This window comes from Phocoena sinus, chromosome 5 (assembly GCF_008692025.1).
Source record: "Phocoena sinus isolate mPhoSin1 chromosome 5, mPhoSin1.pri, whole genome shotgun sequence".
NCBI lineage: Eukaryota > Metazoa > Chordata > Mammalia > Artiodactyla > Phocoenidae > Phocoena > Phocoena sinus.
In genome coordinates, this window is record NC_045767.1 from 93,930,733 (window position 1) to 93,946,616 (window position 15,884).

A 15,884-nucleotide genomic window follows, 5' to 3' on the forward strand; every position below is an offset into this window, starting at 1 on the left:
ACTCAAAGAATAGGCTTCTTTGTTACCACTCTTTGTCATAGAGTAACACTTCCTTTTACACCGTAAAGAAGGATGAGGTGGCATAGAAGAGGAAATTACGAGGATGCTTTCTTTCAGTGCCAGATGGGAGCGAGTAAAAAAGATTATTCCATATCTTCTTAATTTTGCATCTAGGTAAAAAGTCCAATATTTAATATCATCTCTATTTCTAAGGGAAGTCTTACAATTTCTGCTTCTTTGTTTTCTATATTTTGTTCATTTGTCTATTTTTCTTACGTTGGAATCGTATAAAAATGGATGTGTTTGGTTTATAGGTGAACATCATTCCAATAATTGCAAAAGCTGACACCATTGCCAAGAACGAATTGCACAAATTCAAGAGTAAGATCATGAGTGAACTAGTCAGCAATGGAGTCCAGATATATCAGTTCCCCACAGACGAAGAAACGGTGGCAGAAATTAATGCAACGATGAGTGTAAGTCCTCAAGTAAGAAAGGACCAACCAGTGATGTTCCTGAAAGCTTTTCTTAGTAGCAGCTTTGTGCAGTGGCTAGAACATTGGACTAGCATCTAACGTACTCAGTGGGGTCCAGCTCTGCCACTGTTTCAAGTCATTTAATCACCCTACTCCTCAGTTTGTCCATCTGTCAAATGGGAGAGTTAGACAAGATCTCAAATCTCCTTCCTGCTCTAACAGTTCTGATTTCCACAGCAAATCTTGTGGGAAGGGAATGCCAGCCCAGCACCATTTCACACAAAGCAGCTTAGAGGAACTAGCTCTCCGCTTGCTTCTGCCAGTGTCAGCAGAAACATATCCACCTGCCTCTCTTTTGCTTCTGTGATTGGTTCCTGCCTTTTTCTCCTTTCTGCATTCCCCACCCTTTCCTGAATCATGAGGGAAACTGGCAGTGGAGGGTGCAGTTTCCACATCACAGGGAGGAATGGTCAGGAGATAAATGATGAAAGCTTCAGCAATCTAAGTGTGCCTGTGATATAATCTCTCCTGTTGACACTCCATCCTGCTAGTCGATACCCAAGTCTTTCCCACTGCTCCTGTGTGTCTCGTAGCCGTGGCTCACCTCTGTGTCACGTAACCGTACCCATCTTTCTTCAGTTGGGAATGCCCGACTTTTGTAGAAGAAGCAGCATTCTTCACACATAGTTGATGCCCACTGAGGGTTTTTGGAATTCTTAAGACTGCAGGTTAGCTTCAATGGAATGTCATTAGTAGCTGTTAAATAGCTTGGCCTTCCCTGAATACGTGCTCGAAATTGATTCAGAAATGTGCTGGTGGCAGTGGAAGTCAGTCTAGATTTTTTAATTTGTGGTCGGTTGAGGTATGTTTTACTTTCCTCAGATCTGATCATGACAAGTGTCTAATCAAGTCATTATTAAAGGCACTAAAGGCGCTTTTTTTTTTTTTTTTTTTTTTTCCCAGTACACGGACCTCTCACCGCTGTGGCCTCTCTCGTTGCGGAGCACAGGCTCCGGACACGCAGGCTCAGCGGCCATGGCTCACGGGCCCAGCCGCTCCGCGGCATGTGGGATCCTCCCGGACCGGGGCACGAACCCGGTTCCCCTGCATCGGCAGGCGGACTCTCAACCACTGCGCCACTAATCTACCTCCTTGTCTCTGTAGGTTTGCCTGTTCTGGACATTTTCTATAAAGAAAGTCATACTGAAGCTTATCTGGAGAATTAAATGACTTGGTCATAAGCCTTCCAGTTAAGAGCAGCACTGGGATTCTGACCCAGTCCACCTGGTCCCAGTCTTGTTTGCCATCGTAATTAGGAGACCAGACTAATTCCACAAAACTGCTTCTTCCTTCTTCCATTCAGCATACGGACTTTTCTAGATATGGCTGTTATCATTTAAGGAGGAACTTTTCCCATAAATCACTCCCAACATGATTAGGACTTTGGAAGGGAATGTAACTTTCCCCTTCTCTGGGAAATTGTTGAATTTAAAATTTTACGGGGCGTCCCTGGTAGCCCAGTGGTTAAGAATCTGCCTGCCAATGCAGGGGACACGGGTTTGAGCCCTGGTCCGGGAAGATCCCACATGCCGCGGAGCAACTAGGCCGCTGCACCACAACTGCTGAGCCTGCGCTCTAGAGCCCGTGTGCCATGACTACTGAGCCTCTGCGTGTCTAGAGCCCATGCTCCGCAGTGAGAGAAGCTACCGCAACGAGAAGCCCACGCACTGTGACAAAAAGTAGCCCGTTCTCACTGCAACTATAGAAAGCCCGTGCACAGCAACGAAGGCCCAAAGCAGCCAAAAATAAATTAAAAAAAAATTTTTTTTAAATAAAATATATAAAATTTAGGGATCTCATTAATGCAGAGATAGACCAGCTCAGCTCTGTCCTAGTCTGGTCACACTGAGTCATGTGACCCCCCCCTGGCTGTCGTGCTCCTGTGTCCAGGATAGTAAAGGGTCTGGAATCCTTGGAAGGAACTGGAGAGCAGATTCTTCCTGGGAAATGGCCATGAGGGCATGCGAAAGGAAGGTAATCATAGGGGAGAGCGACTAGACTTACTCAAAAGGCAGAACCAAAATCAGAGGGCAAAAGAGCAGTGTGGGCTTTGGGCCCAGTGAAGTGCACGTTTAACTCTTGGTGCCTCCATCACAAGTAGTTGGTGGGCAACAGATTCTGCTTCAACTCACTCAGAAGAGATACTATGGAGGGAATTCCTACACAGGTTCCACCCCTAAAATTCTCTGCTTCTGGGTACTGAGAACTTGGTGATAATAGTAGTGCCTGACATTTTGACATTTATGGAGCACTTATTACTATGCATCGGGCACTGCTCCAGGCTCCACATTTAATGTTCACAACAGTCCCACGGACCCAAGCGGAGGAGCGTACTTGGTTATAGCATCATTAAAAGCTCAGGCTGGGACGGCACGTGTTTATTCGGCTGTAGGACTGCAATTTGGGGTCAGAGGGATTCGGGAAGTAACATGAATGAATACCATCCAATTTTTCTCTGTATATCCCTTCCTGTCCTTTTAAATAATTTTACATGGCCGTGAAACTAAATTTGTGTTAAATTTCTTGGAAAGAAAATACCCATGAATCTTTGCTCTTTTTCTCTCTTTATCAGATTCACAGAACTGATATTCCCAAATTCATTGTGCTCTTTATCAAGGAATTTTCTTCTAGGGTCTTCCTTGCAGGCAGTTCCTGGTGATGAAATCCCATATGATATGTGGAAAGCAGATTTCGTTGGCGGTTGCTTTCGTCACTCAGGTCGAGTGGAGGGGGTAGTTCCCTGGGTCGGCACAGCAGAACGTGGGCTGGAAGGGTCCTATTACCCCTCAGCTCCAGGGAACCACATTTCAGTTCCAGATGCTGAAAAAGAGAACGTGCTTTCTTTCCTTCCTACAGAGTGTGAGATGAACTAGAAAATAGAAGTATCTGGAGCGCCAGACCAAATACCAGTTGGGCGGCCTGGGCTGAGGATTTTGCCAAGCTCTGGGAGAGGATCTGGCTTTAAAACACTCTTGTCTGCCTCAGTGTATCTGTAGTGGAAGAGCGCTGGGTCAGGGAGCCCTAAATAATAATTCTCAGAGCAGCCATTTCAGATGTTATTCTCACATGCTAATAGGAGAAAGATAGAATTACTGCTTTCTCCCCGGAATGTAGCCATAGTTACCAAATAAACCAACGTGGCACAGCCAGTTGCCTTGCATAGTAGCTCTGCTCAAGGTAAGTCGGGGTGCAAGGCTTGAGCCAATAAGTTGAGCTAAAGTCTATTTGACTTGAATTTTGTGCAATGATCAGCTGTCTAAAGCAGTGCTGTTCAGTAGAAATATGAGCCCCACAAGTAATTTAAATTTTCCAGTAGCCACATTTTAAAAAAATAAATTTATTTATTTATTTTTGGCTGCGTTGGGTCTTCGCTTCTGTGCGAGGGCTTTCTCTAGTTGCGGCGAGCGGGGGCCACTGTTCATCGCAGTGCGTGGGCTTCTCACTACCGCGGCCTCTCCCGTTGTGGAGCGCAGGCTCCGGACGCGCAGGCTCAGTAGTTGTGGCTCACGGGCCCAGTCGCTCCGCGGCATGTGGGGTCTTCCCAGACCAGGGCTCGAACCCGTGTCCCCTGCATTGGCAGGCAGAATCTCAACCACTGCGCCACCAGGGAAGTCCCAGTAGCCACATTTTTAAAAAGTAACATAAAATTAATTTTAAAAACTTACTTAACCCAGTATATCAGAAATATCATTTCAACATGTAACCAATATAAAAATTATTAATGAGATGTTTCCATAGCAGGGCTTTGAAGTCCTCTCTGTGTGTGTGTGTCGTGTGTGTGTGTGTGTGTGTGTATTCTTTTTTTTGTCACACCACATGACTTGTGGGATCTTAGTTCCCCAGCCAGGGATTTAATCCAGTCGCTGGCAGTGAAAGTGTCGAGTTCTAACCACTGGACTGCCAGGGAATTCCCCCAATGTATAGCTTATAATTACATACATCCCAATTTGGATGCATACCTAACTTACTGCTAACATATTTAAAAGTTTTTCAATATGAAGTAAGTACCAAAAAGCTAATTTTCCTTCATGTTTGCATCTACGTTAACAAAACTGGTTCTTTTTTTTTTTTTTTTTTTTTTTTTTTTTAAGAAGATCTGAGTTTGAAGCAAAGTGAAATGCAGTCCTACCAAAACAATAAAGTGATAATTCATGGAAAAATATTTCACACTGCTTCCCTTTAAATGTAACTTAATTAAAATTAAATAAAATTAAAATTTTCTTCATTTTACAAGCCTCCTTTCAAGTGCTCAATAACCACATAGACCAGTGGCTAGTCTCAGGCAGTGGACATCCCACGCTTACCATAGAATCGCAAAGACTCCTAGTTTCCCCCTGAGTCCAGCTCATGTCAGATACTTGGCATCTGGTTGTAGCGGGGATCGGACACACGAAGCCCAACCCCACTGAACTGTTGAGCCCCTCGCTCTTCTGCCCTCCCTCGCCCTTTTCTCTTGCCCTGAGCAGAGGCCTGCGGTGGGAGGGGGCGCGTGGAAGCGGAGGAGAGCATGTCTTTGCAGCACGGGGAGGATAACTGCTCTCTGTCCTTGTGTTGCTGGCAGGTCCACCTCCCTTTCGCAGTGGTCGCAGCACCGAGGAGGTGAAGATTGGCAACAAGATGGCAAAGGCCAGGCAGTACCCCTGGGTGTGGTGCAGGGTACCGTGCGCGTCGCGGGGAAGGGCTTCCTCGTGTGTCACCCCCAGGGTGGCCGTCCCCGCTGGGTTTGGGCAGGTCCTTGACGTGGGCAGGTGGAAGGGGGTGGCAGGGTTTTACACCTGGCAGTCATGGAGGCCAGAAAGAAGCAGGGAGGCTGGGAAGCAATGGAGAGAAGTGGCTGCAGAGCCCTAGTGCCAATGAGGCAGCCCCCCAAGGATGCTGGGTTGTGTGGGGAATTTCGTATAAATTCCTGCTGGAAGAGAGATCTTGCGAACAAGAGGATACTTGTTTCTCCATTATCTCTGGAAAAATTGTCTTCTTGTTTTTTGGGGTTTTTTTTGGAAATTGTCTTCTCAGTAAATATCTGAGAACAAGGGACCTATAATTGTTGTGGGACATGACCACAATCTCTAACCTGAAGACATTTCCTATGCCACTTTGATGGGCAAGGTCTCAGATTCTATTTCCAACCCTTGTGATGTCCAATGCTATGGATTAAGTAGGGTGGCTGCAGAAAGCTCCCTCATTAGCTTACGATATATCAGTCCTCCGTTTCCTTTGTTCTGAGGAAAGGCAATAAACCTGTGAGACATGAGAAAGCACAGTACCTTTGAGATACGTAGGAAAATTATGGTTTTTATCCATCTTCCCAAATTCTCTACAGTAGAAAAACTTGCTTTATCGTGTTGTTGATAAAGTTAAAGGAGATGATACATAAAAACTGCCTCGTACGGGTCCCGACAGCACGGAGGGGTAGAAATCGGCCTGGCTTTGGAGCCAGAGGTGACGGGGTCTGAGTATAGACTCTGCTGCCTCTGTCTGGGAGGTCAACCTGCTCATCAGAGCCGCGCTCTGCATCTGGGAATCCTGCTAGGCAGAACTGCTACCAGGAGTCAAGACAGTATTGGCAAAGCTCCTCCCACGGTGCCCTGCCCTCAGCAGCCACCCTCATCACCAGCAATCATGGTCCCTGCTGTCAGAAATCCTGTCTTTGTAGGGGTGTAAGGAGGATCCAGTGAAGGATCTTCGGGTGACCTTGAGGCCTCAGAGATTTCAGGGGCAATGGTAACTACGTCTTAGAAAGATCACTTCAGATTTTAGTGACATCGCTGCTGAGAGCCCTCCCCGCTTTCTTCTCCATCTCCTGCAGTTGAGAATGAAAACCACTGTGATTTCGTGAAACTTCGGGAGATGCTGATCCGTGTGAACATGGAAGATTTGCGAGAACAGACTCACACCCGCCATTATGAGCTGTATCGGCGCTGTAAGCTCGAAGAGATGGGGTTCAAGGACACCGACCCTGACAGCAAGCCCTTCAGGTATGTGGGCACCTGGCAGTCAGGCCCCCCAGGCAGCGGTGTGAGTGGCGTGCTGGCGCATCACAGAAATGCTTGTTGGATTGAGATATGGGTGGTGGAGGGACCTGGCGGGGGCAGATTAATAGCACGGATTGCCAGGCATTGCGATAACCGCTTTATTTGTATCATCTAGAGTACCCGATGTAGCTGATGTCATTATTGCATCCTCATTTTACAGATGAGGAAACGAAGGCACTGCAAGTGTAAACAGCCTGCCCGAGTAGGAAGTGACGGGTGTGAGTTTTGAACCTCTGTTCTTAACTGTTATACTCACAGAGGCACAGAACCTGGTCCAGGCATTTACAAAGGCGTGGATACTCACTACAGTTTGTCCCGTTCATTTTTGCCAAATAGGTTTAACTTGCCATGTCTCCTACTTCTTGACGTGCTCTTACTAGGTTCCAGTGAACCAGTACAATTCCAACAACACGAATGAGTACTGAAGGAAACAACTTACAGAACATTTGCTATGTATTTTCCCACACCGCTGATGGACGGAGAGGAAGAGGCAAAACGTGAAGGGGAGAGTCTCGAAGTTAATGTAGAATTAGTGGCCCTGCAAAGGCCAGGCCCTGTTAGAGCCCAGTGGTGGGGAAGGGTTGGTGGGGGCAGAGTGCTGGGGCCACTCCAGGCTTGGTGAACGGTCAGAGGAAGGTTTGCCGCCACCTGGTACAGGAGAGGATTGCTTCACCGGGATCTGAGTTGAGGTGATGTGAGGTGTGTCTGTGCTTGGCGCCTGTACTGATCGGGGGCCACGGTTCCTTGGAGAAGACTGTTTTCCTCCTCTTTTGTGGCTGGCCTGGACTCCCGCTCAGATGTCTAGGAGCGGCCGGCCGCGGTGCCTGAGGCGGCCTGTGCGCTGTGCCAGCGGACTCCCTCTGCTGGATCTGAGCTGCCATTGCAGCGGCAGGGAGGTTATTTTCTTGGAATCTCTTTAGTTTGGTGAAGTCTGGACTGGTCTCCCAGTGTTCCTGTGGGATGTATTTGGGGAGAACAAATGGAGACCCCCAGACAGAGGGCTTCTAACCAAAAAGTTAGCTTCTAGCTAAGTTTGCATCATTTAGTCCTGCTCTAGGGGCTTGTAAAATTGGCCCTCTTCATTCACGTGAAATGTGCTTTCTGAGGCAGGGTAGAGGATGCCCTTTTGTATACACAAGTTTAGGGGATTGAACCTTGAAATGCATGGACCAAAAAATAGCCCCTACACAGTCTCTGGTTATTAAGCCTGAAGAAAATGGTTTTTGTGTGGCAGAGACTATCTTTATTTTTTCATAGAGGTTTTTTTTTTTCACCCATGCATAGAGATGAAACAAAAGGAACCACAGTAAAAATGGAACCCATGTGCCCTCCGCCCTCGTTCAAACCCAGGCGATGTTGAAGGGTGAAGGGGCAGCAGTGTGGGTTCAAGTCTTAACCCTGCTACTACCCAACTCCTTAACCTGTCTGGGCCTCAGGTTCTTCATCTGTAAAAGGAGGAGCTGGGCTAGGTCAGGGGACAGTCAGATCTAGTAGGAGAACTTTTTCCAGAATGTGCCACAGAGGAAATGCTCTAGAGTCTGTGGACCATGTAGTCTCTGTCCCAGTGACTCAGCCCCACCCTTGTAGTGCGGAAGCAGCCAGAGGCTCTAAGGTGAAAGAACAGGAGTGGCTGTGTTCCAATAAAAATGTATTTACAAAAACAGGCAGGGCCAGAGTTTGCCCTCGGGCTGTAATTAGCCAGCCCCTGGCCTAGATCATCTCTTGGAGCCCTGAGCTGCCTGCAGAAGTTAGAATGTTTGTGACTGTTTCTTAAGTCTGTGAGAGGTAATTTACCTCCCCAAATGTTAAGACCCATTCAGCACAGCTGTGTTTTTTTCAGCTCTGGAATTTGGAGTCTGTGATGCAGGCCCCTTCACTAACCTTCCGCCATCTCGACCAACTGGGTTTCCTGGTTCCCGGGAACCAGGGCTGGTGAGGATTTCCTGCTGCTGCCCGTGTCTCTGCGTTTGAGTTACAGTTTCTCCTGCAAGGCCAGGGTAGCTGCCCCCAGGAGGAGGGTTGCTGGGTGGGTCCACCCGGTCCTGCAAGGACCCCAGGGGCTTCAGGACCCGTGGTGGACGTCGCTGAGGCCTGACTTGTAGAGAATGTGCTTTATTCACACGTATCCCCCTCCCCATTTGGTTCCTTTTCTACTGGCCTGAGGGTTCCTTTTTGAGGATGAAAAGGAGGGAAATATATTTTATATAAAATATATTTTGTAAATGTAAATATGTTATATATAAATATATTATATATATAAAACCAAGGCCTTTACTCTTTTCCCTGTATAAGAAAATAAACAGAGAAAAGTAGACCTTCTAAAAATAAACACCTTCTATTGCCTCAGTTTCTGGGAACCCTGGAAATAGTTTCTCCTCTTAGAAACCCACTCAGTCAACCTCAGGTGGCCCTCTTGGTGTAGGCAAGATCATTTGGAACATGAAAGTTGGCTTTGAGCCACATGTCTTGGCGGATAGCAAGGTGAAATAAACTTGGTTTTCCTCTCCTTGGAAACCACTGCTTTACAAAGGGCCCAGCCTCTCCCTTGGAGGAGTTTCCAGCCTCCCCAGCACTTCCTGTGAGCCTGACACTGCGGGTGCAGGAGGGGACCTGCGTGAATGATGACACAGTTAAGGAAAAGCAAAAGCCACAGTTAATTTAAGGGACTTCCCATTTCAAAGTCATCGTGCCTGGATGCTCGTAGAAGACTTCTTTTCCCTGTGAATTTAGGGTGAGCTTGGAGGAGTTATAAGTGAAGGACTCAAGGCTTTTATATTCTCAAAGTAGAGGATCCCTTCACGGTGTACAGTGAAGTCCGTCCTCCCCTCTGGGCACCCTGTGTCCACCACTTGCCCTCTGGGTGCCACTTGTGTTTATACCATGTGTTTATAAAGCAGAGAGTGGCCTCTAAAGCCGAGGCCCGTTAAGTGGGAGCTCCCCTGAATATATGACACCGTGTGAAACCACACCAGAAGCTGGGCGAGCACAGGAACAGGCCGCATTTAAGCCTTGGAAGTACGTCCCGGGCACAAAAGCTGAACCTGTCCCTGGTGCTTTCCTTCAACCTGCCTGTGTCTCTCTTGTCTTGCGGTAGAATCTTTCTCTCTGTCCCTACACGTGTATATGTCCAGGCGTCAACCTGCTTTTTCTTGTGCGCATCTTTCCCACCTGCTGCCCTGCAGCCTCAGAGCTCGTGCCTCACCCCAGCCAGAGCGCCCATGCCTTCCCTGGACCCAGGTCCCCCAGACCCTGGCCCCTTTCTGGCTGGCATTGGGGGAAGATGGGGGCGGGGATGGGTCTTGTCGCTGCCGCTTGTCTCCTGAGATGCCACCGCCCTCTTCCTAACACTCCATCCTCACCTCAAAGCACCACCTTCTCCTTGACTCTACCTGTCAGGTCACAAAAAGTGCTCCTTTACTGCCCCTCTCTCAAGAAATCACAAAGTTTTCAGGCCCATGAGACCATTCATTTTTAGGAGCATGGAGGCCTCACTTCCCCAGCCTTGGGAGGTGGGGCTCCCACCTGAGCTAGGTGGCCCAGCTGAAAATCCCGGCTCTGTCACTTCTTCACTGTGTGACCTGCACAGGTTAGTAAGCCCCCCTGTGTCCGAGTTTCTTCATGTATAAAATGGGAGGTGATAATAATAGCTACCTCGCTGCGCTGTTGTAAGGATAACACATTTGCGTGTGTAAGTTCCTCCGTAAACCCCGGTGGCGTGCGGTGCTCTGGCCTGCCCCCCACTGGGTGGTCCAGGAGACGTAACAGGGAGACAGCTGTGCTACGTGAATTACTGGAGTGCACGATGAACTGGAGTGTCAGTGCTCATTTTCCCTTCCCTTGACCTCCATGAGCAAAGCCTGCCTCTCCCAAAAGCTGTTAGAAGAGAATGAGAAGATAAAAGCCTCAAACCAGCCCAAACCCTCATGAAAAAATTGTTCACTTCTCACTTGGAAAAGGGTGTTAATAACTACAATTAAAAATTAAGTTGGAAGAGCTAGAAATTGCAAAAGGTATCATCACTTTAGGTATCTGAGAGGGTACTATAGATGCAGTTCCTTCTGGACTGGTTTTCACTGGCTGGAAGCATAGGGGAGGGTGTCTGGTGTCTCTCACTCACATGTGGATTGCTGCAGGTGCCCAGGGAGTAGGATCTGTGACTGCATTGCTAAGAAACCTACTGCAGGTCACCCCTTGGAGTGGGGGGTTTATGATTTCTTTCTCATACGTTGCTTATGAGTTCCAGTGTCAGAGATGCAAAGCTGGTTCCTATCCCCGGATGCAGCCATCTAATAAACAGCATGTGTTGAGGCCATCTGGCTGGTGGCAACATTGCTCCTTAACCTTTCTCTAGAACATGCGCTTTCCAGCTTTGGACTGCAACCTTCACTATCAAATGTGTTCTACATCGTGATCCAATATACACATATCGTGAAGTGATACCTGCTCTTAGAGTTTGCCCTGCATTCTGGTTTCTTCTATCCTGTTCTCTAAACTTTTTCTTTTAACATACTGGTTAAAACCCTTGATTGGGTCATAACCCATAGTTTGAAAATGGATCTCCAGAAACTGGAGCCTAAGCTAGGTTGTGGTTGGGACTGGATCAGGTCGAGTCACGCTGAGAGGTCTCAGAATTCCGGTAGCATTACCCAAAGGACCTTCTCTCTGTGGGTCACTTAACAGAAGTTTCCACAATTAAACAAATTTGGCTCTAAGTGAATCAACTTAAACAGGTTTTTTTTTTTTTTTAATTGAGGGACTTTTCAGAGCACTTAAGACGAGCAGTGGTTGGCAGACTAGTTACATCAAGTCACCTGGAAGCGTTTTAAAAATACAGATTGCTTTTGCCTTCGCCTGACATCCTGCGTCAGCATCTCCAGGAGTGGAGTTAGGAAACTGTGCTCAGAAAAGTCCAGTAAAACATGCCCAGGCGACCCTGACGTGCTGCAGGGCTTGGGAGCCACCGTGCGCTGTGGCTCTCCTAAAGGGAGGTCACACATTGCATTTTCCTTTTGTTCTTTTGGCTTGGGAACCCCACTTTTGAAGATTTCTTGAAACTAGCGATCTCTGGAACACACTTTGGGTCATGTTTCTTGGTAGTGTTTCTATACTAGGTGTTCCACTGCTTGTTAAGAAAGAAGAGGAAGATGGATTCATTGTCTTAAAATCAATAAAAACTGGGTTCCCCAAAAATTTCATAGCAGGGACAAGTCATCTTCTGCCTTTGGCCATTCTGACACAAATGATAGTGATAAAGAGTTTATTAGAAGCTAACAAGCAAAATCAAACTCATGAATTATTTTATAGTTTCATTATCCGTGCATTTCTCTATAGCTTAAATTTCAAGTCCAAATATTGCTATTAATATTAGCCAACACTAATGTCGGCCAAACTTGCTTTTGTCTCCTAAGATAATGTGAAAGCCAAACATACCTCCAGAAACTCCAGACTTGTGATTGTCCATTACCCAGGCAGTGTTGACACTCTTGAGGGCAGGAGAACTGATCAGCAACCAATAAGAGTATTGATTATAGAAGTGTAAACAATTCTAACTAATGCATTTTGTAAGTATGCTGCTCTATAGAAATGTATATCCACATGCACACGCCCCTCCACCACCTGAATGTCCTTCTCCTTCTACATGGACAAGTGTGAATGCTGGGGTGGCTCTGCATGGAGCCTGGGCTCACCCACAGGCGCTCTTCATTTTGGAATCAGCACTTTGGATGAATTTGGTCCCTGCTGCAGACTTGTGTAACTGTAACAACCCTTGTTCTAGGGAAACTGCAAGGGAGAGAGAGAGATAGCAATTACCGGCAAATGTATCTCTGTTTGTGTAAGTGTGGGCGTGGGTGTCTGTTTTTTTTTTCTGAGTTGTGTTACCAAAGGTGATTTTTCTGTAAATATATCTCTTCTGACTTGGAGGTAAAACTGAGTGATGGCCTTTGCTTTAAAATATTGGGCCCCAAGTTCTGTAGACGGTCAGGGGGGAGGATAAGGTTTAAAATAAAAATCCAACTCCTCCCTGCTCTATTTACAATTGTTAATACCACTTGAAGAGCAGCAATTTTCTGTAATACCTTTAGATACACTATTGTCTCTTTAGATGATTCACTGAGTCTGTTTTCTAAATTGGGGGCTGGACGAAGACGAGTGCGGGGGTGACATTTATTAAGCACCGATGTTATCTCAAAGGCTTTACTCACTCTGCCCACGTTTGTTTACCTCCCGAAATCATGGGCCCCGGAAGTACTATATTCAGAGAACACTGAGGCCGAGAGGCCGTGCCCTTCCGAAGATCAGTCAGTAAATTGCTGTGAACCCCAAACCAACCCTGGTGGATCTGTCTGGCTCCAGTGCCGATGCATTTCTCTCTCTACACCCCCTCCATCTTCTAAAATTCTAAATCACGTCTTCAGTATCTACGTGGTACTGAACTGGGAGATACTGGCCAGCCCAGGCTTCCCCTGTGTGAATGTATGTAGCATACGGCGTGGCCAGTAAGAGACATCCCATTAGCTACACTGTACTTATTGCCTCATCTCCGGTTCCTGATGTGCTTGTCTTTCTGATCGCCACATAACTAAAAAGAAAGATGGTGCCATTTTGTGTGTCCTTGAACCTGGTGGGTTGGCAGCCTTATTTATTTTGAGGAACTGGCTGCGTAGGAATTGTCTGGACTGAAATTTCTTATCATGCAACTTCATGACACTGTCCTTGGTTTGTGGCTTTTGAATAGTCTTCAGGAGACATATGAAGCAAAAAGGAATGAATTTCTGGGAGAACTTCAGAAGAAAGAAGAAGAAATGAGACAGATGTTTGTCATGAGAGTGAAGGAGAAAGAAGCTGAACTTAAAGAGGCAGAGAAAGAGGTAAGCCATCTGTCCTTGCATCCGGGGCAGACACGGACAAGACAGGCCTTTGTGCTGCTTTAAGCATTTGCTACATATATTCTGTCACACGAGGGGCCTAACTAACCTGGTACGAACAGTAGGGCAGCCAGTCTTATCCCCATTTCACAGATGGTAACACTGAGTGTCGTAAAGCTTAGGTTATTTATGCAGTCACATACCTAGTTAGTGGCAAAGCCAAGACTAAAGCTAGAACTTAGGTTTCCAGACCTGATCCTACATTCCTTGTAACTCCATATTTCATCAATTTACAAGTGATGAAGCGTAAGATTTGCAATTCTGGGACCATTATTGTCTCACTCTACCAGTCAACTCAGTGAGCTAAACAGTGGAGGGCCCTTCGCCCCTGTCTGATGGGGGACGGGCTCTGTCCACCATGTCTGTGCTCTGACTTCCCTCTGGGATGCACACCCCTGGCTCCAGTGTCCTGCTGACTCAAGTTCCCCGCCCCCAGCCCAGGGTAGCTGCATCCTAGAGGTTACCTTGGATTCCTTTTTTATTTCTAAAGAAGTGTTTATTGATTAAGTTTTATTTTGAGAAGTTTCTTGAAACACAAAGTATAGTTTTTGGTGTATCTTTTTTTTTTTTTTTTTTTGCTGTACGCGGGCCTCTCACTGTTGTGACCTCTCCCGTTGCGGAGCACAGGCTCGGGACGCGCAGGCTCAGCGGCCATGGCTCACGGGCCCAGCCGCTCCGTGGCATGTGGGATCCTCCCGGACCGGGGCACGAACCCATGTCCCCTGCATCGGCAGGCGGACTCTCAACCACTGCGCCACCAGGGAAGCCTGGTGTATCACTTTTGATGTGGAACAAAGTTGTTTGTAATAATTAAGCACAGAGACACACAATTAAATTATCACTTTAAGATATTTTAAGCACACAAAATCTGCCTAAAACTGCACAGATGAATGTATATTTCATTATAATGTACCCGTTATTTAAATTAAACCAAGAACTTAATTTAGTTGCCATTAGGTTAATGAAGTGTGGAAACTTTTAAGGTCACTTGATTAAATGTAAATGCATCCCTTTTACTTATATTTGTTTCTTATATGTGATACCCTAAATACATGGCTAAACGTGTGCATAGAATATTATAAAATGAAATAACAATGAGTATTTTCAGATGTACAGATTATTTCACATTATGATGAGTAGTAACTTGATCTCACTTTAAGTAATATTTTCATTATAATAAGATACAGGTTTAGCAGAGTTCAGAATTAAAAAGTCAACTCTCTTCAGATTTTAAAATGACCCAATTAATTCTTTAGCTGACATAGCTCAATGAATATTACTCATTTTACCCTGTTAAGAGATAAACTGAGGGACTTCCCTGGTCGTCCAGTGGTTAAGAATCCACGCTTCCGCTGCAAGGGGGCACGGGTTCAATCCCTGATCAGGGAACTAAGATCCCACATGCTGTGCAGCGTGGCCAGAAATTAAAAAAAAAAAAAAAAAAAGATAAACTGCGGCACATTACAATTCATAAGAGTTTATCTGAGCAAACCTCACTTGGAATCAGGCCCCATGGATTTCTGTTGTAACAGTCACCCTAATGAGAGCAAGAAATAGGTTTGCCTTTGATGGTAGATAATAAGAAACTTAGAGGTTATTTAAATAGCTAAGTACTCACCCTAGTTTTGCTGCAGAGAAAGGAAAGTTGAGCCTTATTTGCTGTTGGCTTTAAGTATCAAGTTGAATGCTAGGTAAAAATTCTAGAATTATCTAAATAGTAAGGATTTTCCCCTCCCTCCCTCCCAGTTTTTTTTTAAAAATATAAATTTATTTATTTATTTTTGGCTGCGTTGGGTCTTCGTTGCTGTGCGCGGGCTTTCTCTAGTTGTGGCTAACAGGGGCTACTCTTCGTTGCAGTATGTGGGCTTCTCCTTGCAGTGGCTTCTCTTGTTGCGGAGCACGGGCTCTAGAGTGCAGGCTCAGTAGTTGTGGCGCACGGGCTCTAGGCGTGCGGGCTCAGTGGTTGTGGCTCGTGGGCTCTAGAGCGCAGGCTCAGTAGTTGTGGCGCACGGGCTTAGTTGCTCCACGGCATGTGGGATCTTTCCGGTCCAGGGCTCGAACCCATGTCCCCTGCATTGGCAGGTGGATTCTTAACCACTGTGCCACCAGGGAAGCCCCCTTCCAGTTTCTGTTTCTGCATTGTGATAATTTTCTAAATTCAGTTTGTCAAGTGCCCGAAATTTCTCCACATACTCTTCTTATTTGAATAGTATGGGTACATATATCTGTAGTCACTGTGTAAGTCTCTAAGTAAATATAGATTATACTTTTCAAAAAAGGACCAGAAGTAAAGAACTTTTCTTACCACTAGGGTGAGTTTCTTATTAGGAGCATGGATAATTTTTATTTTCTTCTTTATGCTTTTTACAGTGAACACGTATTTTATTATC

General features: G+C 46.2%; 1 protein-coding gene across 1 annotated transcript in view; it reads left to right on the forward strand.

Moving 5' to 3' along the window:
- The window catches only part of SEPTIN11 (septin 11), a 90,661-nt gene that overhangs the window by 65,029 nt on the left and 9,748 nt on the right, over positions 1 to 15,884 (forward strand). Inside the window, 6 exon segments of the mRNA XM_032631996.1 lie at positions 315 to 476; positions 5,098 to 5,119; positions 5,122 to 5,192; positions 5,937 to 6,093; positions 6,343 to 6,511; positions 13,305 to 13,437. Coding sequence (XP_032487887.1) covers positions 315 to 476; positions 5,098 to 5,119; positions 5,122 to 5,192; positions 5,937 to 6,093; positions 6,343 to 6,511; positions 13,305 to 13,437 — 714 coding nt within the window.